At 37.0% G+C, this 24,052-nt stretch overlaps 1 protein-coding gene across 1 annotated transcript in view; it reads left to right on the top strand.

Moving 5' to 3' along the window:
• MFSD14B (major facilitator superfamily domain containing 14B) overlaps positions 1-24,052 on the top strand; it is an 81,102-nt gene that overhangs the window by 41,322 nt on the left and 15,728 nt on the right. Inside the window, exons 5-8 of the mRNA XM_069085190.1 lie at positions 175-289; positions 16,286-16,504; positions 17,351-17,464; positions 21,756-21,827. Of these exons, the coding sequence (XP_068941291.1) occupies positions 175-289; positions 16,286-16,504; positions 17,351-17,464; positions 21,756-21,827 (520 nt within the window). The remainder of the gene's footprint in view (positions 1-174; positions 290-16,285; positions 16,505-17,350; positions 17,465-21,755; positions 21,828-24,052) is intronic.

Below are 24,052 nucleotides of genomic sequence, written 5' to 3'. Positions count from 1 at the left end.
GTATCATATCTCATCGGTTGAAAAAAAGATTTTGTGAATATTAATTATGGAAATCATAACCAAAGACATAAATGCATATACATTAATTTTTTTCATAATAAAAAACATGGGAAGGTTAGGGTTTTACATTGTTTGCAAGGCAGTCTGTTTTTAACTTAATTTTTTTCTTTATAGGTGGTACTTTGCTATGATTTCTGTCTCTGGAGTCTTTTCAGTTACCTTCTCTGTAATATTTGCATATGTAGCTGATATTACTCAAGAACATGAGAGAAGTACTGCCTATGGATTGGTAAGATATCAGATGGACCTTTTGTTTTATAGTCAATAAATTACCTTGTTGGTGGTACTGAAAATCAACACAATGTCAGTTTAAAAATTATGAGTGAATATTAATTGAAGAATTCACTACAAAGGAGGTTGATTGTTAGAGTGTTAAGAGAATTCTTGCTGACATGAAGTTGGAACCTCCCATTTCTTTTATTCATTCTGTTTTAGAGTATAAAAAGCTGATTTGGGGGCAGGTCATAAGGAAATTTTTAAAGAAAAGAACCTGTGAAGTAACTTTTATTTTGAAGGGAAAGAGTGAGTGTGAACTTAGTTATTTTGTCCTACATTAGACCAGGATGATGAACTGTAGGATAGGGAAAAAAGTGGTAGACTTGTAATTGGTAAATTTGGGATTGAAGCCCTGGTTTGCTCTCTTTTTTACTTTGAGCAAATCAGTCCTCTGATTTGAGCAAATAAGACTATCAGAGTCTTAGCTATAAAACTGTATAATAAACTGATTATCTTGTTACCTTAAAGTGCTATTGAAATATACATCATGATAATGATGATTGTGGTGGTGGTGATCCCAATGAAGAAAATTTTATAAACTATCCTTTATTGGTTAGGGTAGGAAATGAAAACATTGTGTTTATGCACTTTTAAATTCCTTCAGTGTGAACAACTTTTCTACATAAGGTTACATAATGAAATTAGCAGCTAATTTGAAACTGTATATTATAGATTGAAATTATATTGCAGAGATAACAAGCATATAGTAAATGATGATTAGAATTCAAAAAGATTTTGGCTGATTAGAACTTGGGGACAAATCTAGTATGGTCAGATTTAATAGAGATAAATATACACGTATATAGTTATAAATAGATAATCATCTTAGACTTGAATTTAAAAAATTAGTTTCACAGAAGACTGCTAGTCAACATTTTGGCTAAAAAAGTTAGAGGGGTTTTAGTGGATTCCATATTAGTCAACAATATGAAGCATCTAATGTGTGCCTAGGCCAGAGCCAGAAAAGTATAGTGTTCCACTGACTGTTCTTGACAAACCATAGCCAGAATATTTTGTTCAGTGACACATGCCAGAAGGATGTTGATTAAGTAGAGAATATTCAGGGCTCAGCAACCAGGATGATGAAGAGATTGTAAATATGTCATGAGGTGTAGGGATGTTTAGCATGGAAAAGGGGAGACTTTCTGGGGAACATGATAACTCTCTTTGAGTGTTTGGCATGCTATTGGGTGGAAGAGGAATTTGCCTTGATCGACATGGCCTTAGAGCCAAGGTTCTTCAGCTTTTTTTGTATATTGGTCCCATTTGTCAGTCTGGTGAAGCCCATGACCCCTTCTCAACAATCTTTCTAAATCTGTAAAGTAAGATAAATAAGATTTCAGGGGAAACCAGTTGTATTGAAATAGTTACTAAATTTTTTTTTTTTAAGTTCATGGACTTAGGGTTTGAACTTTTCAAAGTTCAAAGAAGTCTTAGAAGGCAGAAGTAGGAGATATAGGGGGAGGTTTCAGATAGGTAGATTTGGCCTTTCTAACAGAACTGATGAAAAGTAGAATGAACTGCCCAGGAGTCTGTAGTTTCTCCCTGTTGGGGGTTCTTTAAGTGAAGGCCAGGTGAGTTATTGAGTATGTTGTAGAAAGTATTCTTTTTCAGGTACTGGATGGAATAGATGGCTTCTCAGGTCTGTGAGACCTGTGAACTCTGAAATTTAAAGAATGCAGATATTAAGATCCAGGCTTTGAACTATCATTTTGTTAAACCTTGCTCATTGTGCCTGTTGTCTCCTGGTATGTCTAGCTTAGATTTTTTTTTTTTGGTGAGAGACATTGGTTGCACTGCATTCTGTGCTCAAGTAGTTAGTTATATTTTATAACACAAAAACCTTATTCATGAATAAACAGCTTTAAAAATGACAAGCACATGATTTCCCAGTAAGCAAAATACTTTTATTATTAATTCAGAGAATGAATTACTGCACGAAGCACTTTACTGGGTTCTTTTCTCAGTCCCATTTACTGACTCTGAGATCTTGATTAATGACTTGACCTTTTTGTGCTTTTGTTTCCGGTTTTATAAATGGTAATAAGAATGCTTACTACTTGTATATACTGCTGGGGAATGTGAGGATTGAAAGGTCATTTGTCCCTTACTTTATTGAGACAGAGTAATGAATTCTTGCCTGAGGTTTTAGGAGCATCATGAGCCCTGTTAAATAAAGGCATATTAAATATGAATGCCAAAAATTATGACCATTTTTCTGCCAAACATTTGCCATGTAGAAAATGTTCTATTGCTGCATCAGGGAATTGGGTATCCATCCATAAAGCCAGTTGCTAATATATTATGTTCAGAAATTTAGGTGCGGTGAGCTAATCCTTTTAAGATTATTTTTCACACAATAAGAGGAATATCAAGGTTTGGTGATTGTTGAGCTAGAATTAACTATAGTTGTGTCAGTCCAAAAAATTCACATTTATTAAGGAAGGAACTATACATACATGTATATGTATGTGTATATGTATATATATGTACATACATACATATGCATTTAAAGCTAAATTTTTAAATATCCTCAGTATAGTACTTTTTTTGAGATTTGATGCATTTTTATGGTCTATCTCAAAACAGATGAGGGAAATATCTGGAAATATATATAAAGGAATATATGCTTGCACATTTTAATGTTCTATATAGATTTATGGTAATAACCATTTGGAAGAAAGCCACCAACCTAGAAGTAAATGGGAAAAGAACTTTGAGGAAAATAGCTTTTGGCAAAGCTCAGGGGAGTAAATTAAGAAGTGGAGACCCAGAAAGGAATTTAGAAATGTGAGTAAACTTAAATGTGATTATTTGGTTTCTCCTTAGGTTACCTCAGGGAATAGGAGATTGGAAAGGGTAGATAGTACCTGGGAGCGAAAATACTCATAGATAAAATTTAGTGTAGGGACAAACAGTTCTATTTTTCTATAGTCCTAAAAAGCAACCATTACAGTATGCTCAAAATTGTTCATAATGAAGACCCTGTACATGGGAAAACAGGCAGGGATGGGGGGAGGGGAAAGTGAGGTATTTCTTTTCTTTTTTTTTCTTTTTCAAATGCTTTATTAACTTCTGGTTTACATCATTCATTTATGCCAGATTTTGAGTTACATATTTTCTCCCTGTTTTTCCCCTACCCACCGCCCCAACATAGTGGTCCCACAGGATATCCCCTCTTCCAATCTGCTCTCTCCCATATCTTCTCCCATACACCCTTCGACTTTTCCAGTAGGGCATGGTGGATCTCTATGCCCCAGTGCCTGTATATCTTATTTCCCAATTACATGTAAAATAGTATTAATAATAGTGTATATATATATAATATATAGTATATTAATATATAATATATATATTAAAACATTTGATTTTAAAACTTTGAATTCCAGATTCATTCCCTTCCTCCCTTGTCACCCACCCTTACTGGGAAGATAAGCAGTTCAGTATAGGTTGTACATGTGTAGCTATGCAAAACATTACCATAGTAGATATATTGTAAAAGACTGACTATATTTCCCTCCCTCCTATCCCACCTCCCACTTGTTCTATTCTCTACTTTGATCCTGTCCCTTTTCAAAAGTGGGTGCTTCCAACTTCACTCCCCTCACAGCCTGCTGTCCCTTCCATCATCCCCCCTTTCATCCCCTTCCCCCCTAATCTCCTGTAGGGTGAGATACCCTATTTAGTGTGTATGTCATTCTTTCCCTGAGCCAAATTCAATGAGAATAAGGTTGACCCATTCCCTTTTGCCTGCCTTTTCTTCCCCTCCATTGTAACCATTTTCCCTTGACTCTTCTATATGATAGTTTACCCCATTCTGTCTTTCCCCATCTCCTCATTATATTCCTCTCTCACTTCTTAATTTCCCCTTTTAGTATCATCCCTTCCTATTCAGTTGGTGCTGTGCCCTCTATCTATGTATACCTGTAAACATATATACACACATTTACATATGTATTCATATGCCCATATACCCTCCTATATAGACATGCATATGGGTGTGTATATATTTCTATTCACTACAACTATTTTCATACTGAGAAAAGTTTCATCAGTTACAACTATTGTGTTTCCATGTAGGAATGTAAATAGTTTAACTTTGATAAGTTCTGTATGATTTCTTTCCCCTGTTTACCTTCTTATGCTTTCTTGCTTCTTGTATCTGAATGTCAAATTTTCTATTCAACTCTAGTTTTTTCATCAAGAATACTTGAAAGTCCTCTATTCCACTGAATGACCATATTTTGCCCTGAAATATGATACTCAGTTTTGCTGGGTAGGTGATTCTTGGTTTTAATCCCAGCTCCTTTGCCCTCTGGAATATCATATTCCAAGCCCTTCGATCCCTCAGTGTAGAAGCTGCCAGATCCTGGGGTATCCTGATTGTGTTTCCACAACATTCAAATTGTTTCTTCCTGGCTGCTCATAATATTCTCTCCTTGATCTGGGAATTTAGGAACCTGGCTATAATATTCCTAGGAGTTTTCTTTTTGGGATCTTTTTCAGGAGGTGATCAGTGGATTCTTTCAACCTCTATTTTGCCCTCTGGTTCTAAAACATCAGGGCAGTTTTCCTTGAGAATTTCTTGGAGGATGATTTCTAGGTTCTTTTTTTGATCATGCCTTTCGGGTAGTCCAATAATTTTTAAATTATCTCTCCTGGGGGCGGCCAGGTAGCACAGCGAGTAAGAGCACCGGCTCCAGTGTCAGACTGACCTGGAGATCGAATCCCGGGCTTAGACACTTAGCACCCACCCAGAAACACCTGGCCGTGTAACCTTGAGCAAGTTACTTAACCCCAATTGGTTAGGGGCGGCCAGGTGGCTCAGCGAGTAAGAGCACGGCTCCAGTGTTGGGACGACCTGGAGATCGAATCCCGGGCTCAGACACTCAGCACCACACCCAGAAATAATAACTGGCCGTGTAACCTTGAGCAAGTTACTTAACCCCGATTGCTTAAAAAAAAAAATCTCTCCTGGATCTATTTTCCAGGTCAGTGGTTTTCCCAGTGAGATATTTCACATTGCCTTCTGTTCTTTCATTTGTTTGGATCTGTTTAACAGCATCTTGATTTCTCATAAAATAGCTTCCATTTGCTCCAATCTAATTCTGAAGGAATGATTCTCCTCAATGAGCTTTTGAAATTCTTTTTCCATCTGGCAAATTTTTAAGGCATTTTTCTCCTCATTGCCTTTTTTGAGCCTCTTTTGCCATTTGATTTAGTCTGTTTTTTAAGGTGTTATTTTCCTCAGTCAGGCTGTTGACTCTCATTTCATATTTTTTTTTGCAACTTCCTCATTTCTCTTCTCAATTTTTCTTCCACTTCTCTTATTTGCTTCTTAAGGTCCTCTATGGCCTGTAACCAGCTCGTATTTTTCTTTGAAGCTTTTGGTATAGCATTTCTAACTTCACTGTCTTCTTCCTGTTCCATGCCTTGATCCTTTTTGTTGCCAAAATAGGAGTGTAAAGTTGGGTTGCTCTGTTTATTTTGCTTCCTTTGTCTGCTCATGTTGCCACTCAATCACTTGACCCCTGGGCTTTTTGCCACCAGACAGGGGAGCTTCGTCCCAAACGCTGAGGTTTTCTCATCTGCCGAATGTATTAGTTGGGTACCCTCTCTGAAGCCTCCACACCCTCTGGCAAGGGTTGCACACCCCAGGACCTCCACCTTAGACCGCAATCCAGATCCAAGCAGGTTAAAGCAAGAGCAATTATCCCTCAGACTGGTTGCTTGGTCCCCCTACACTCTGCAGGCCAGGAGTTGAAGCAGCCATGTGTGTCTGTGGCTACAGGGCCACAGAACCTCAGCTGTTTCTTTTCCTGGGTGCAAAGGCTGACTGCACTCCCAACTACTGAATCCCGAAGTCCACACTGCACTGACCTCTCACTTTGTTCTTCCGCATGTATGTGTTGATAATTCTGGAAACCGCCACAGCTGCTGGTGATCTGAAGCCCCTCCAGCTGGTGGCTGGTCAGGCCCACCCTGGGGCTAAAATCTCCTGCTTGCACAGAACTGGGCTCTTCTCCTAGAGCGCTGGGTACACTGGCCGATTCCTGCCGGCTTGCTGGGCTGTCCTCAGTGGGAGGTTAGCTTCTCCGTTTCATTTTGTGGGTTCTGTAGCTCCAAAGTTTGTTCAGAGTCCCCTTTTACATGAATTGGGGGGAGGTGGAAGCCAGAGCCCCGTGAAAGTCCTGTTTCTACTCCTCCATCTTGACTCAGCCCCGCCTCTGAAAAGTGAGGTTTTAAGGGAAAGCATTGGGTTGGGAAAGGCAAAGACACAGACAAAAGAAGCACTGCTTGTATAGAGCAGATCTTAAATTAGTGATTAAAAGGAATAATGAAAGGAGTAAGAATCAGTATTTGTCATTATATGAAGAGAAGGGCTAATGGGGACACACCACTTCAAGTATAGGCTGCTTATGTTCATCACTTTCTTTTTCATCTTCTCTGCAAAGAGAGTAGTGGAAGTTGAAGAGAAAAAAGTATTCTGGGTACAATGAAGACAAATACATTTATCTGTAACTGTGAATGTGAATAGGATGTGTACTCACCCATAAAACAGAAGAGGACAGCAGAATGGATTAAAAAATTCCTCAGAATATAAAAATGCTTTCTTTACTAAAAACATGAAGATTTATACAGTTAAAACTAGGGGCTGGAACAAAATTTAACATGTCTAAGACTAGCTAAAAATAGCAGGGATAACAGTCATCTCTCAAAGACAATAGTAAAAGTAGATGTGTTTAAAAGAGCTAAGCAAAGAAAACATATTAAGCTTAAAGATATCATAGAAAATGAAATAATATCAGTATTTAATATATGCACCTAATTACAAAATACCTGCTTGAGATAAAGTTAGTTGATTTGCAGAGAGAAATAGATGACAGTTTGTAATGGTTGAGTACCTCAGTATGTCCCTTTGGAGACCTAGAGAAATATATATATAAAAAAAAAGATATAGGAAAGAAGGATCTTTATAGAATTTTAGAAAAAAAGGTAAATTTCTGGGAATAGAAAGGAATAAACATTCTCTGCTGTAAATGGTATCTTTAAAAATGTTGAATATGCAAGGGCATGAAAAAAGCCCTTGAACAAATATAGAAAAGCAGAAATATTAAAGAAAATACTTTATTTCCTCAAAACACAATCAAATTATACTCAATAAAAGGTATTTTAAAAAATTATTCAAACTTGATTGAGGACTAAATTTAATCCTAAAGAACCTGGTGGATCAGAGAATAGATCGTAGAAATAAAAGATAATTTCATCAAAGATAATTACAAAACTGAAACAACTTCTAGAATTTTGGGAATGTAGCCAAAGAAGTCATTAGGGAAAATTATTTCTTTGAACACTTTCATCAAGAGGGGGTGGGGAGAAAGGACTAATCAGTGAAGGCAAGCAACTTAAAAAACACTAGAAAGTCAACATTTGGAAAAACCCCACTGAAGAAAATAGCAATTTTAAAAGCAAAATAGAAAACATTCCTAATGAAATAAGACCAAAAGTTGTTTCTTTGGGGGAGGGGGAGGGAATAGGGGAGAAATCTAATAAAATAGATAAAATATTCAATAATCTGATTTTTTTAGAAGAAAAATTGCCATTAAAAATGACAAAGGAGAATTCATAGGAAATGAAGAGGAACTAACGGTAATTTATATGCCATAAAAAAGTGTATATTGTACATTTATGTGAAGAATATAAAATACTAACATGAACAGAATGAGAAATAGAGAATTAAACAACACAATTTCAGAAAAAGAAATTGAACAAGCTATAAATGATTGAGCCCTAAGTGAAAGGGAAGGGAGGGAGTGACCAGATGGTGATGGATTTATAAGTGAATTTTATCAAGTAATCAAAGAAGAATTAATTCTAATATTATATAAATTGCAAAAATAGAAAAGAAGAGATCCTACCAGATTCTTTCTGTGAAACTAATAAGGTCTTGATACCTAAACCATGGGGAAACAAAGCAGAAATAGAAAACAATAAACCACTCGAATGTTGACATAAAAATGTTGCTTAAGATGTTAGCAAAAGAGGCTACAGTAACATATTAAAAAAGATTATACACTTGTGACCAGGTTATATTTTTACTTTTGTTTTTTTACCAAAAATGCAGAATTGGTTCAGTATTAGAAAAATTATAAACAGAAAAGCCATATTAATAACAAACCAGTGAAAATTCCATGATTATATCAGTAAACCTCCCCAAAACTTTAGATACCGCACAATAGCCATTTATATTTAAAAAATAAAAAAAAGCATGAGAATAAATGCTTTTTTTGTTAATATTGTAATTGCAAATTGAAAATAAACAGGTAGCATCTTTTTTTTTTTTTTTTTTGCCTTTTGGAGGGCAATTGGGGTTAAGAAACTTGCCCAACGTTACATGGCTAGTTTTTTTTTTGTGTGTGGGTGTTGAGTGTCTGAGGCTGGAACTGAACTCGGGTACAGATAGCATCTTTAACAGAGAAATTTTAGAGGCCTTTTCAGTAAGATTTGGGGTAAAATATAATTTAAAAAATATTAATCAATATCTTCTTTATTGTTTGATATAGTGGTAGAAATTACAACTCTAACAATAAAAAACAGAAAAGAAATGAATAGATTAAGTGTCAGCAAAGAAGAAGCAGTTACCTTTTGCAGATGAAATGATAATCTACTTTAAGAGTCATACTGATTTAACTGAAAATTCATTGAAACAATAATTTCAGGAGAATAGCAGGATATGAAAGACTCACATAAACAATTAGCCCTTCTGTGTATTAGTAACAAAACCTAGCTTTAGGAAAGGAAATTTCATTCTCTACTACAGAACTTGTAAAACATTGGGAGTCTCCCACAGTGAAAAAGGTGTTTGACTCATGCAGACCACTAACCCTTTAGGTGCCCATGAGAAATAAAGTGGTCTCCAATATTGAGTTTCTGTGATGTGTACCATGGAATTTTAAAAAGAACTTCATTTTACTTTATTCTTTTATGCTAAAAAATTCCAGTGGATACTGCTTCAAAGGAGCTTCTTGAACTTGAAGTAGTCAAACTTGAAATTCGTTTTATGTATGCATGAATTGGATTTCAAAATGTGAATTTCAGTTGACCTGTAATCATTACTGAAGTCAACCTTTCAGGGCAAATAATTTGTCAAGTGTGCAATATCATAGTAGTAAGCCTGGTTACTTTGACAGCATGTCATTTACTAATGAATACATCTTGCAAAAAGAAAGGAAATGTTATAGAGCAACTAAGTCCTTTCTATTACTACTTTTCTAAATTTAATAATTAACTCTTCTCTTTCATCAGTCATAGCTCTGGCCTTATTATGTTACCATGCTGAAATATTCCAGGGTCTTCATCTTTACCTTTATTTTCCTTTTCTCTGTACAGTGTAGAACTTTCATACAAGACAGAATCTATTGACTACAGGAAGTCAGGCCACTGGGAGAAATCAACTAGGGTAAAGGAAATTTTAGTGGAAAAATCTAGGGGCACTTAGGTGTTGTGATAAATAAATGTTGTGAGTGAAATTAGGAGACCTAATTTAGAATCCCATGAAAAATGGAGATGATTATAGTAGTACCTGTCTCACAAGGTTGTTGTGAAGATCAGACGGGGGCGCCATAAATAAATAAATGAACAAATATGTGCAAAATACATATAGTCATATGTGTGTATATACATATATATATATATGCACATACTTAAGAAAAAGCTTGCAGATCTTCAGTTGATATAGAAATATAAGTTCTTTGTATTTCTTTAATCAAATAGTCTCATATTTAAGAACTCAGCTCCTTTTTTTCTTTTCAAATATGGGTGTCAATAATAGAATCATGAAGATTTGAGCTACTGTTATTTTAATTATTTATGATGTGAGAAGAAAACTGTCTAGTAGCTATACTGTGAAAATAGAATTAGTAATATTTCTTACTGTCCATATCAAAGCAGATTTGTAGGTATGTTTTTCTTGCTATTCAACATTAAATATCCCCTTTGTATCTTTTTTTTTTTGCCTTCTTGGAGGGCAGTTGGGGTTAAGTAACTTGCCCAAGTTTTCTTGTGTGGGTTTTAAGTGTCTGAGGCCGGAACTGAACTTGGATCCTCCTGACTCTGGGGCCGGTGCTTTACTCACTGCGCCACCTAGCCACCCCAACCCTTTGTATCTTTTAAATTTAAAAATTTATGGATTATTGGGGAATAAAAGATCCCATCTCAATTTCAATAGCAATTAACACCTACCAGTTACATTTTTGTACTAGCTAATGAGAAAGGACATTTGCTTGAGAGTGATATGATTTGGTCATAGGCTATTCTATGTGTAATAACTTGGGCAAATCATTAGATTCTCTGCCAGTATTCTTTATTTGTAAAATTGGTCACTGTTTAGCACTTAGCACACAGTATCTTGGTCATAGTAAGTGAGCACATAATAAATGCTTGTTGACTTGTCACACAGTGCCTTCCTATCTCACAGGCTATTTAGGATAAAAAGATAACAGAATGGAGAATGCTTTAAAAAAAATACAGAATTTTTAGAACTAGAAGGAACCTAAGTTCCTAATGTTGCCCAGCCTCCTAAGTTTTTTTTTTTTTTTAAGCAATTGGGGTTAAGTAACTTGCTCAAGGTTACATGGCCAGGTGTTTCTGGGTGGATGCTAAGTGTCTGAGCCCAGATTCGATCCCCAGGTCATCCCCGACAGTGGGGCTGGTGCTCTTACTCGCTGTGCTAAGTTTTTCTACTTGAAAATATTTTTATGTAAAATTTTTTTCCTTTCAATAGAATGTTATGATGGAATGTTAAATAGAATGTTCTGATATAGCAGATATTTTCAAAATGTAATATCCCCATAGACTGATAGCCTAGGTCACTTTATGCTTTCAGTTTACTTGTGGTTAACAGAAAGGAAGGATAGAATGTTGGACCTGAAGTCAGGAAGTGAGTTCACATGTAGCCTCAGAAGCTTACTGGTTACCCAGATACTAGACCCTGGGCAAATCACTTACCTTGTGTTTCCCTCAGCTTACTTACCTGTGAAATGGGGATAATAATAGTACCTACCTTCCAGGGTTGCTGTAAGGATCAAATGAGATAATAATTGTAAGGTGTTTATCACAGTGCTTGACACATAGCAGGCACCTATAAGTTCTTTTTTACTTCCTTCCCTTTAACTTTAATAGTGTGGTACCAATATTTTATTTGACCCAGGCTTTGTTGCTTCTTCTCATTGACCTCATTTACTTTGTTATAGTCATTTTGGATATTTTTTTTTGGCTCTATTTCTTTGCTTTGCATCACTTGATGTAAGTCTCCTCACATTTTTCTAGATTCTTTCTGTTCATCCTAGCTTATGACTTCATAATGTTGTATTACATTCACATGCCACACTTTGTTTATTCATTCCCTCAGTCTTTGGCCACATATTTTATTTCCCTTTTCCATTACACATAGTCATCCAAGGTCTTTTTTGGGGGGGAGAAAAAAAGCTTTGCTGCAAGTTTCTCTGATAAAGGTCTCATTTCCAAGATATCCAGAGAAATGATTCAAATTTATTTGAATATATATTCCCACTTTTATAATTTCTTATGGAGCATTACATTTATGAACCATTATATTATTCAGCCATTTTTCAATTGATGGGAAACCTGTTAAATTTCTAGTCCTTTGCCACTACAGAAAAAAAAAGTTGTTAAAAATATTTTTGAACATATAAATCCTTTTTAAAAAGTCTCCCTGGAGGTTATAAAAAACTATACACCCTTTGATCTAGCAATATCATTGCCAGGTCTATATCTAAAAGACACCCCAAAAAAGTACCTATTTGTATGAAAATATTTATAGCAGCTCTATTTGTAGTGGCTAAGAATTAGAAATGGAGAAGATGCCCATCAATTGGTGAATGGCTAAAAAAGCTGTGGTATATGATATTGATGGAATATTATTGTGCTGTGAGAAATGACAAACAGGATGATTTAAAAAAAAATCTAGAAAGATTTACATGAATTGGTGCAAAGTGAAGTGAGCAGTACCAGGAGAAAACTTACACAGTGACAGTAATATTACACAGTGATATGAATGACTTAGCGATTCTTAGAAATACAGTGATCCAAGACAATCCCAAAATGCTCATGATGAAGCATTCTGTCTGCCTCCAGAGAAAGAACTGATACTGTCTGAATACAGACTGAAGCGTGCTATTTTTCACTTTTTCTTTCCTTCATTAATTTTTAAAAATTGGATTCTTTTTTGTATGAAATGACTAATATGGAAATGTTTTACGCGATTATACATGTCTAAACTCTATTGGATTGCTTACTGTTCCAGGGAAGGTGAAGGGATGGGAGGAAGGGAAGAATTGAATTTGGAACTCAGAACTTTAAAAAATTTTTTTAAAAATTGTTTTAACATGTAATTAGGGAAAAAATAAAATATTAGAAAATCTTAAAAATCTCCTTGGGTTAAAATACTAGTATTGTTATTGCTTATTGTTAATAAATAATAGTTAATAAAATAATTGTTAATAAATAAAATAAATAATTGTTAATAAAATACTAGTTATTGTTATTGGTTAGAGTATGAAGAATTAAGTAAATTTTAAGGCATAGTTCCAAATTGCTTTCTAGAATGGCTGGACCAATTCATAGTTCCACCACCATCATCAATGCTTATTTTCCCACAGTCCTAACTAATATTTGTTATTTTCGTTTTTTTGGGTCATCTTTGTCCATTTGATCATTATGAAGTGGAAGTTGCTTTAATTTTCTTTACTCTTCTTATTAGTTATTGAATTTTTTATTTTCATATGCTATTTATTGATATCTTGGATTTCTTTCTCTAAAAGCTACCTTTTTATAACCTTTGACCAATTATCTATTGGGAAATTTTAATTAATTCCCTAGATAGCTTGTGCGTGACATCTTTGTCAGAGAAACTTGCTGCAAAGATATTTTTTTCACAGTTAAATTTCTCTTCTAATATTAGCTATATTGGTTTTATGCAAATACCTTTTAAGTTTATATAATCAAATTCTCCAAATTATAGTCTGCTTCTTTCTCTTGTTTGGACATTAATTATTTTTTTTGTCTATCAATCTAAAAAGGTAATTTCTTCCTTTTTTTTTTTTTGCTTTTTGGAGGTCAGTTGGCGTTAAGTGACTTGCCTAAGGTCACACGGCTAATTAAGTGTCTGAGGCCAGATTTGACTCCTGGGTCCTCCTGACTTCAGGGCTGGTGCTCTATTCACTGCACCACCTAGCTGCCCTGGGGTAATTTCTTCTTTCTCTCCCCTTCCACCTCTCATTTTCTTGTGACATAACCTTTTATATCTGAGTCATGAATCCATTTGGAGCTTACTTTGATTGTGTGAGGCTTAATTAGTTCATAGTCTTGATCCTATGCACTGTCTTTTACCTTTGCCCCCCTGTTTTTTCTCACTCATATCCTGCCAGCCCTCAACTCTGGGTCTGCCTTTTCTATTGCTATTATTATCCTTTTATTCTTACTTTTGTATTTTTAATCTTGTTCCTTGTAGCAACTGTTTTTCTTTTCTTTACTATTTTTTACATTAAATTTTTTTTTCAATCAGGAAAAGCCTATCTTCTCTCCCTCCCATAGCATCTCATAAATCTGCTTCCATTTCTCCATTCATATTAACCTTAGTTTAGATTTTCATCTCCCGTTCCCTGGTTTATAGCTTCTTATAGAAACTGGTTTCCCTTATTCCAATGTCTTCTCTCTCCAGTCTCTCCTTGACATCAGTAAAGGGCGCCACATGCCTAATGGAGTATATAAAGTGTTCATTTAGTGTATGGGAAAACAGAAAAGCCCTGAGATCTCCAAACATCCAGCATGGCCAGTTCCTGCCAGAGGCTGCTCTATCTGGGTTATAGCGATGACTTTAGGGTGAGATTTGGGATCTTTTGTCCCTCTCAACTTCCTTCCAAGGGCTCAGTAGCAGTGGCTACAAGGACAAGTGCAGGTTGTGCCAGGGTAGCTAAGGGCGTTAGCTCCTAACTGGAACTAGACTGACTGTATAGGAACTGGTCTGGTCCAGGAGCAACAGTGGTTGTGAGATATGGCAGTGACAGTCATGGAGGCAGAGGCAGCAGGGTTGAGGAGGCTAGAGTGATTGTGGAGGCCAAGGATCCAGTAGGGCCCATTGGTCCATCCAGCCCAGTTTGTACTCCCTGCCTCCATCCTTGGGGTACAGTGACATGGGAAGATGTAGACTGAGCCAGGGATACCCCGGATTAGGGGGCTACAGTAGCCCTATCAGGACTGAGGACAACTGGGGCCAACTGGGGCTTTGAAAGGTGAAGGTCAAGATCAGATACTGGCATAGGTGCTGAGGGATACAAAGACCCAAATGAACATACCTGCCTTCAGGGACCTTTCATTCTCTAGGAAGAGACAATGTATGTATAAATTTATACATTAAATTGAGGAGAAAGCACTAACTGCTGGAGAATCAGGAAAGGCTTCATGTGCATGGTGATACCTGAGTTAATTTTGGAAAGGATTCTAAAAGACAGAAGTGAGGAGAGTGCATTACAGGCATGGGCCTAGTCTCTGCAGAGCCATGGCGCTAGGTGATGGAGGGGTAGTACCTCAGAAGAACCAGTTTAACTGAGCCATGTTGGGAGTGGAGAGGAGTCATGTGTGCTAAGGCTTGGTATGAGCAAAACTAGGTTGGGGCCAGGTTGTGAATGTCTTTAAATACCAAACAGAGAATGATTCAGAAGCTTATGAAGACGAAATCAATTAATGAAGTTTTTCCAAAAGAAAAAATTATCGAGACACTGAAAATGGCAGGAATGAAGAAGAAAAATTGCAGAGAGGTTGTGTAAATATGTTCTCCTTAGATCTGCAAGGGATTCCTCACATATACCTTTTGTAGAGAAATAAAGTCAGATATTAAAGCTTCATTTTCAAAGTGTGTTGATCTCAAGATAGGAACTGTGAGTCATTAGTTGAGCCCTCTGACAACTTCTGCTATCATTTTGGCTAACTGGTCTCTTGAGTTAGACCACATTACAGCCCCTTTGGAACTCTCAGAAATAAAACTAAAGAAAATGGATAATGTCAAGGCGTTAGGTATGTAAAGGATGTGTTTGAGGTCAGCCTAGGATGTGATGTCTGAACTTATAGATACTGCTGTCTAGTACTTACAGGTGTAAAGATGGACTCGGCCATATCTTTTAGTGGTGATGTGGCATACTGTGACCCACTTTATTCGTTGAATATATACTTCTGAATGTCCAAAATCTAGTTGAAATTCCACTTTTTCCTAGGAACATCATATAAAGAGAAATTACAACACAGTCTTTTATCTTTGGTAGTAGAGGAACAGAGTAAATGCTGATAATTGAAATCCATAATATAGATAGTCCTTGTAAATTGAAAGCATCAGCCTTTTCAACTTTCAAATATTCTTTCTTGAACTGATGTTTCATTTTACATCTCTCATTTTAGTGGAATATTCAGCAGACACTAAATGGTCACAAAATGAGAGCAATGGAATAAAGAGGAAATAACTTGGCTAATTTATAAATTAAATCATTTCCAGAGAAATTTATATGTTGTGATATTTTCTGACTGAATTAAACATTTATCCTCATTGAGGTATTCTGGACGTTGTTTGTTGTGGCTACTTATGTTTATTTCTAATAATAATGATTCCTTGTAGCATATTATAACACTTCATAGTATTTCCTCTTAGTATTGTATTCAGAGCAAAACTTATTTGAATTCACTTTTGAAGTGTCACTGCTTTCTATGGATATGTGTGTATAGATGCATATACTATACTCACAGACATACATGCCATAGAATACTTAGAGGAGGAAAGAAGGTATATCATAGAGTTTAAAAGTAACCAAGTAATAGCATACAGTGTTGCTGTTTGAAAAAGGTTGGGAATCACCGTACACTTTGATGCTTTTTCTTGCAGGTATCTGCCACCTTTGCAGCAAGCTTGGTAACCAGCCCTGCTATTGGAGCATATCTGTCTGCCAGCTATGGAGATAACCTGGTTGTGCTTGTGGCCACGGTGGTGGCTCTCTTGGATATCTGCTTCATCTTGTTAGCTGTCCCGGAGTCTCTGTCTGAAAAAATGAGGCCTGCTTCTTGGGGACCTTCAATTTCATGGGAGCAGGCAGACCCTTTTGCGGTAAAACTCAATCACTCAAGAGACAGTATATGTTTGATTTTCATAATTTGTGCTCTTGCCAAATGAGTAAAGAACATTTTTACAGCCATGACCAATGCAACTTGATCCTGGGTGTCTCTCCACTGAGGAAAGTAGCGGATAGATTACTGACAGTCAGTGACTGTGTGAGCCTGCTAGAATGTACTAGGTTAAGGCAGGATCCGCACAGGATTTGAACTTTTTCCTGATGATTTTTTAAAAATTAAAGTGTGAAATGGCCTCAGGGATAAGGAGAAAGCAGAGAAAGAGTGTTAATAATGACTCGTCTTAGGTCTGTGGTGACTTTTGTTTTGTCATGGTTCCTTTGCTCTTCTCTTTACACATAATAAATGAAAAGTGAATTTGTGAGTAATGAAACTACCCTGCTGGTTATTGCTTTTAATTCTATGATGAATGAGGGCGAGATTTTTGATTTTTTTTTTTTTGATACCAAGGGTTTTTGCCTTTTCAGAATCTGTTAACTGATTTTCAGCATGGGACACAATAATAGTATTTAACGGACAGAAAACAGAGTATTCTGAGTCTTTGAGGGACTTTAAGCATTTCCAAAGTTTTGAATAATGGCCTTTGAGTTATTTTTCTGATGAAAAGGTTGTAGTGGAGTAATCATAAAATGCAATATTCTCATGAATTTCTTTTTTTGTAACATGGTCAGCTCTTGATTTATCTACTTTTATTATTTTTATTATCTACTACTCTTTATCTAAGGGATCATAGCATTAGTGCTGTCTAGAATATTGGAGAACATCAGTGTCATGGACATTGGCAATATACTTACATATGTGTTTCTTTTTTCCTCCTGTTCAGTCTCTGAAGAAAGTGGGAAAAGATTCCACAGTATTGCTGATCTGTATCACAGTCTTTCTTTCATACCTTCCTGAAGCCGGGCAGTATTCTAGCTTTTTCCTCTATTTGAGACAGGTAGGTGGTAGCCTTTGAATACCTGAATTGTATATCAAAGTGTATTGTAGGACTCACCTTTCTGGCTGAGAATATTTTGAAAGATGTAGAACAACAAACTGTCAGCCAGTCATAGTTGCCCAGTCATAACACACCAATGCCCCGTTCACCATCTTGCTGTTAAAAATCCCTGATAATCAAAGTTTACCATTCTGCCCATCACATTGAAGGGTTTTTGATCATATACATACTGCTGGACTTCCTATCATTGTTCACTATTTTATTTATAATTTATTTATAATTCTAGTCTTCCTTCAGAGGCTAGGGAATCGTTTGTCTATGTGGTGGAACCTGTTGCTAGCTTGAAGGGCTCAGCTGGTGTTGCAGCCCTAGGACTGTAGTCTGTCCTGGGGCCTAGGCTGACAGCTGTGTGGATGCTTATCACCTTAATTCTTGTGTAGTAAGACTCCTCAGTGGAACCTCTTTTCCCCCTGGGTCAGTCAGAACTTAACCTAATGTTATTTCTGCAAAAAACAGAAAATTTCTAAGTCTGCTTTCACTAAAGAAACACTTAGGCACAGATAGAACATGAGAACAGGGGATTTGAATGTTTTTAAGGCTAAAATCAGTCCAGCAGGAACTAGCCATCAGTATTATACAGTGAGAAAAGGTAGACTGCAACTTCCTTTTTTTTTTTTTAAAGCAATTGGGGTTAAGTAACTTGCCCAAGGTTACACGACCAGTTTTGTGTGTGTGTGTGTGTGTGTGTGTGTGTGTGTGTGAGTCTGTGTGAAGTATCTGAGGCCAGAACCGATCCTGTGTCCTCCCGACTCTGGGGCCAGTGCTCTTATTTCATCACCTAGCTGCCCCTGCAACTTACTTTTAAAAATTATCTGAAAGGTTATATTTTAGTTAAGTTAAATTTCTTTAGAAGTTTGTTAAACTTAATTCAAGTTGCATCCAAAGTAGAAGGGGATCCCATGACCTTGTTTCAGAAAAACAAACTGCTTTCATTGATTACAGGCTCTTATCTTTCCAGCTTTTCTAGCTCACTTTTTCTTAATCTTTTGTGAATCATGATTGTGACTGTTAGTCACCCCTCCCTTTCCTGCTGTTGCAGCCCATACTGCTGTGCTGCCCTTTTTGTCCTCCTTTCACTTTCTGTGCCCCTAGCTAGGTGAAGCAGTAGATAGAGGCCTGGCCTTAGAATCAGAGGGGCTCATCTTCCTGAGTTCTAATCTGGGCGAAGACACTTACTAGCTGGGTGACCCTGGGCAGGTCACAAATGAGGTGGAGGAGGAAATAGCAAACCACTCCTGTATCTTTGCCAAGAAAACACCAAATGGAATCACAAAGAGTTGGACATGATTGAAGCAACTTAACAACAACCTTTTAGATAAGCTATTCAGTTATGAGACCTCTACCCTGAAATTCTTGCCTCCTTGTCCTCTTACTTCTGACATCTTACCAAACTCAGCCCTGTGTTACTCTCTCCCATCCAACTTCTTTAATCCTCTCTTTTGTACCCCTCTTCCTCCTCCTCTCTTTTTTCCCAGTGTCTCTTTCTCTCCATTTTCTGCTTATATGCTGACTTCTTCCATATTACCTATAAAACACTCCCACTTCTCCCCTGTGCTTTACTTGTTCATGCCATCTCCTTATTGTCAGCGATTTTTCCTCCTTTTCATAGCCAAACTCTCAGGTTAAGCTTTCTGTACTCATTGTCTCCATTTCCTCATCTCCTTGTTTCTCAGTTCTTTGTAATATGGCTTCTGAAACTTTTCTCCCCAAGTTATTTAACATATCTTTTAATGGCTAAATCTGCTGGTCTTTTCTCACTCCTCAATATTCTGGACATCTCTACAACTTTTGACACTGTTGGCCACCCCTTCCTACTGAATATTTTGTTTTTCATTGGCTTCCCTAACACTTTGTCTTCTAGTGTGTGATGACTCCTCATTATCCTTTGCTGGAGCATCATTTCCTACCCTTCAGCTGTAGGTGGGGACCTTTTTTTCCCATACTTTCCCCCCCCTAATTCCAAATTATCCCCTCTTTGTTGAGAGCACCATCATCCTTCCCTTCATTCTGGTTCATGACCTCACTGTCATCTTGACTCTTTACTCTTCCTCACTTCTCCTCTTCCCTCCCCCGTGTATAATAAGTTGCCAGGTTGAGTCTCTTCTATTTCCTCAGCATCTCTCGCATCTGTCCCCTTTCTTTCACTCTCAGCCAAGTTCCACCCTCATAGCTCTCACCTAAGGACTTGGAATTCCCTTCTCATTGTTTTTCCTCCTTCCAGAGTCTCCCCTTGATTATCTTTAACAGAACTTCCTAAAACAGTTATACGATTGGAACATGTCCCTTTCTGTCTCATAATTCTTCAGGCTAAAATAGAAAATCCATAACTTGACATTTAAAGCCCTTTGCAATATGTTTTAGCTTTCTTTTCCATACTTACATTAATCTCCTTTATGCATTCCAGGGATACTGAACAGCTTTGTGTTCCCCGAACTTGATTGAAATCTCCTGTTGAAAAAAAAATGTTGTGTTCTGTGTTTTAGGCAAGAGTTTGCCAGAGACAATTTTTATTAATTGAGCGTGATTCTGAATCTAAGCATCTCTAACACAGATAAACTAGTAGAGTCCATTCATGCCCTGGAATTTTTATCTCTAACAAAAGACAATTTGAAGTAACATTTTTAGGAATCTTGAACAAGGAGGTGGTTACAATATGATAAAATACAGATCGAGGTTAACATTCTATTGCTTCTAGTCAGATAATATTTGTTAAAAAACGTTTAATACAGTGCCTTGGGCATATTGGGAACTATAAATGCTTATTCCCTTTCCTCTCCTTCCTGAAGTGGTATTGCCTTTAGGTGGGTCATAACTCTAATTCTTTCAGGGTATGGGGAAGTTAGCGATCTAGTTGAAAGGTTAATTACTGCCAATAACCCATTTTCCCAGGGGAGACCTTAGCTTTTGTATCTTGACTTTTACTTACTTTCCAAAAGAGTAAGGTCCTTAGATTAGAGGAATATTTATTTCTGAGTATTTCCAGGTGAATTTAAAAGGGAGGTTTTTAATATGCTTCCACACCTGCCTCCATGCTGTTCCCTGGAATGCATTTCCATCTCTCCTTTGCTCAGCTTCCTTCAAGGCTCTTGATACTTTACTCAGTTGTTAATACTCTGTGCTTTTTAAGTGTGTGTTTGTCTTCTCTCTCCCCTTTAGCCTGGATACCCTGTCTGCTTCCTAGGAAGATGGAGGGGGGAGGGCTTGCAGAAGGTGGGATTTCAGCTGTGTCTTAAAGAAAGCCAATGAGGCCAGTAGGCAGAGGAGAAGGCAGAAATTATCCCATACCTTGGAGACAGCCAAGAAAATGGCAAGGGTACCAGTATTGCTGGATTGTAGAGTATATGGAGGGAATTAAAGTTGAAGAAGACTGGAAAGATAGGAAGGGTACAAGTTGTTCCATAAGGGCTTTAAATGCTAGAGGATTTTATATTACATACCATGATCCTTTCATCTTTTCCCACTTAGCAGAGCATTTGGCAGATTCACTTTAACTTGTCCTGAGATGTCTTAGAGTGAAGACAGCTCTGCCTCCCAATACTGCCCCCCCCCAACCTTGTTGTTTTACTTTTCTATGGTACAATAGTCCCTAATTTTTTAAAAAAGAGATTTTTATTTATTTCATTAAATATTCCCAGTTCCACTAAAAATTTTTTAACATTTCGTTTAAAAAACTTTTTTAGTTCCAAATTCTTTCTTCTTCCTGCCCCTCTTCCACTCTTTGCCTAATTTACTTCATAATGTTACCTGTATTTTTGTGTGTGGCAGTAGGATGGTGATTTTTCCAGCCAAAACAATTTTCAGTGACATTTAAAATCTACATTTCATCCATGTATGTGATATTTCTTGATAAGGTATTAGAGGATTTGTGTGGTAAATGGTTTGGTTAAACTAGGCAGATGGTTTCTGTGTCTTTTAATAATTTGATTTCAGTACTAGAATCCATAAGAACCTCCCCCCCCTCAAAAAGTTTAAAACAAGAAGCAGACATATCTTTAAATAATACATTGAATATTTTTCATTATTTAATAATTTTCATATATACATACCTTGTGAATGAACCCTGTTTAAGTTTAGATTTTCAAGTCTTAGAATTCTCTGGTTAGTCATTTGGATGCTGCATTTGTAAACCTTATTCCAGCATTGTTTTCCTGTGGATGAAAAAATAATTAGCATTTTTTTCACCTTTAGGATATCAATATTACTAATATCTTCTTTTTATCAACTTTCTCAGATTATAGGTTTTGGATCAGCTAAAATTGCAGCTTTTATTGCCATGGTAGGAATCCTGTCTATTGTAGCTCAGGTAAGTGTCAAAATAACTGCTTTGAATAACATTGAAATTATTGGGTATTAAATTGTTTATTGCTTCTTAGTTTTTTCGGATTGCATTTGTAACTTCTTCAGGACCTTTATTTCCTGTGAACTCAAGGCAAATTTTATAGCAATCTGTAGTATGAGTAGTCTATTTAGGAGTGTGGAATTTATTTACACTACTTCTGTTTTGTCTATAGGGAAATCTGTCTTGCCAAATAATATTGCTACTGAAAAAGACTGTATAGGAGCTCAAAGTGGTGTGAATAAGAGTGACACCCCTCCTAAATTTGGGGAACTGTAGCACATTTTAGAAGAATATGTATGATATGAGTAATTGACAAGATTCGTTTCTGCTTTTCCTGTATCATAAACATAGAACTGTAGAAGAAAAGATACACTGTCCTTTTCAGATAAATTCACTATTTTCTATTATGAGCAGGTAGATTTTTTATCAAGGTTATAATGGAAGGGAATACAGACAAGAATCCCACAGGGTGAGGAAATATAGATACTTTCTGATTTGTGACAGTGAGAATATATATTCACACCAATGGAATCATGAACACATTGAAAGACAATATTGGCTAACCTATTTGGATTTCCCAGAAACATCTCAACTGTAACATGTTTGAAATAGAATTCACCTCTCTTCCTTGTCCCCCAAACCCACTCCTTTTACAAGTTTTGCTGTTTCTTCCTTCCTTCCTTTCTTTTTTTTTTTTTAAAGCAATCGGGGTTAAGTAACTTGCTCAAGGTTACACGGCCAGTTATTTCTGGGTGTGGTGCTGAGTATCTGAGCGCGGATTTGATCCAGGTCATCCCGACACTGGAGCCGGTGCTCTTACTCGCTGAGCCACCTGGCTGCCCCTAAGCAATTGGGGTTAAGTAACTTGCTCAAGGTTACACGGCCAGGTGTTTCTGGGTGGGTGCTAAGTGTCTGAGCCCGGGATTCGATCTCCAGGTCTTCTCAACACTGGAGCCGGTGCTCTTACTCGCTGTGCTATTGCTGTTTCTTTCAAAGACTCCACCATTCTTTAATCCTCCTAGATTTGAAATTCTCAGAATTGTCCTTCATTGTTTTCACTCTCTCTCATCCATATACTGTCATTTGCCACATTTTGCTGTTGTTATGTCTGTGATATCTCTCATACCTGTCCCCTTCTCCCTGCTCACGCAGCTTCTACCTTAATTGAGACCCATATCACCATCGTGTCCTAACTGGTCTTCTGCCTTTAGTCTCTCCTTAGCTCTGTTCTATTCTCCATGCAGCTGCTGCCAAAGTTATTTTCCTTAAAGGTGAATCTGACCATGTGACTCTCTTACTCAACCAACCCAGTGACTCTAGGTTGCCTATAAGATAAAATATTTGCAGCATGGTACTGTGAAAAGGGTGCTGAGCTTAAGTCACAGGACTTGAGTTTTTGTGTGTAGATTGTTAATAATAAAGACAGGTGCACCTTTGGCTAAGATAGTGACTGGAAATGTTTTAGAGGATTTCCACATGTACTCTAGCAAATATCTTAGAACCTCTAGCATTTGATGGGGGCCTGTCAACACCGTAGCAGGAGATGGAACCAGATTCTTTTGGGGGGATTATATGATGAGGCAGAAAAGGGCCAAGACCAATACTTGCATTAGGCCATCAGGAGAAGAAGCAGAAGCAAGGATTGTGGTTGAGTACAGGACCTGGTCTTCGTTATCCTATCCCAGACTGTACAGGCACTCTTACTTCTAGTCTGCATGGGGAAGTAGGCCCAAGCTGGGTTACTACCCCCATCCAAGAAAAAGGGTGGGGAGTGGTGAGGGGGTAAAGCCTTTCTCTCAGTGAGAAAGCAGTTAGTAAGTGCTTACTATGGACCAGGTATTGTGCTCAACCAACTTGGGATGTAAAGGCAAAAGGTCCCAATCCAGAAACTGAATCTGGAGATGTGAGCATGCAGAAGAAACTGTTGAACACAATGAGGAAATACTATGAGTTAAGACAAGCTCAAGTGGTTATTTCAGAAAAAAAGAGTATTACGGCACAAGTGAAAATAGAGCCTTAGCAAAAAGAATGACTGATCCACAAAGCTAATCCAAGAGTGGCTGGAAGAAATGAAACAAGATTAAAAGAAAATAGATTTCTCAAGAAACAAATGAAAAAGAGAAAAATTAACTTGGAACAGAAGATAGGAAACCTTATCTAAGTAGTGATCTCATTGAATAAATAATAGA

Source organism: Petaurus breviceps, unplaced genomic scaffold (assembly GCF_028583685.1).
Source record: "Petaurus breviceps papuanus isolate PSGF00001 unplaced genomic scaffold, PetGlider_PUasm1.0 175, whole genome shotgun sequence".
In the NCBI taxonomy this organism is placed as follows: domain Eukaryota; kingdom Metazoa; phylum Chordata; class Mammalia; order Diprotodontia; family Petauridae; genus Petaurus; species Petaurus breviceps.
The sequence above is the reverse complement of the archived record's forward strand: the minus strand, read 5'-3'. Positions and strand labels throughout refer to the sequence as shown.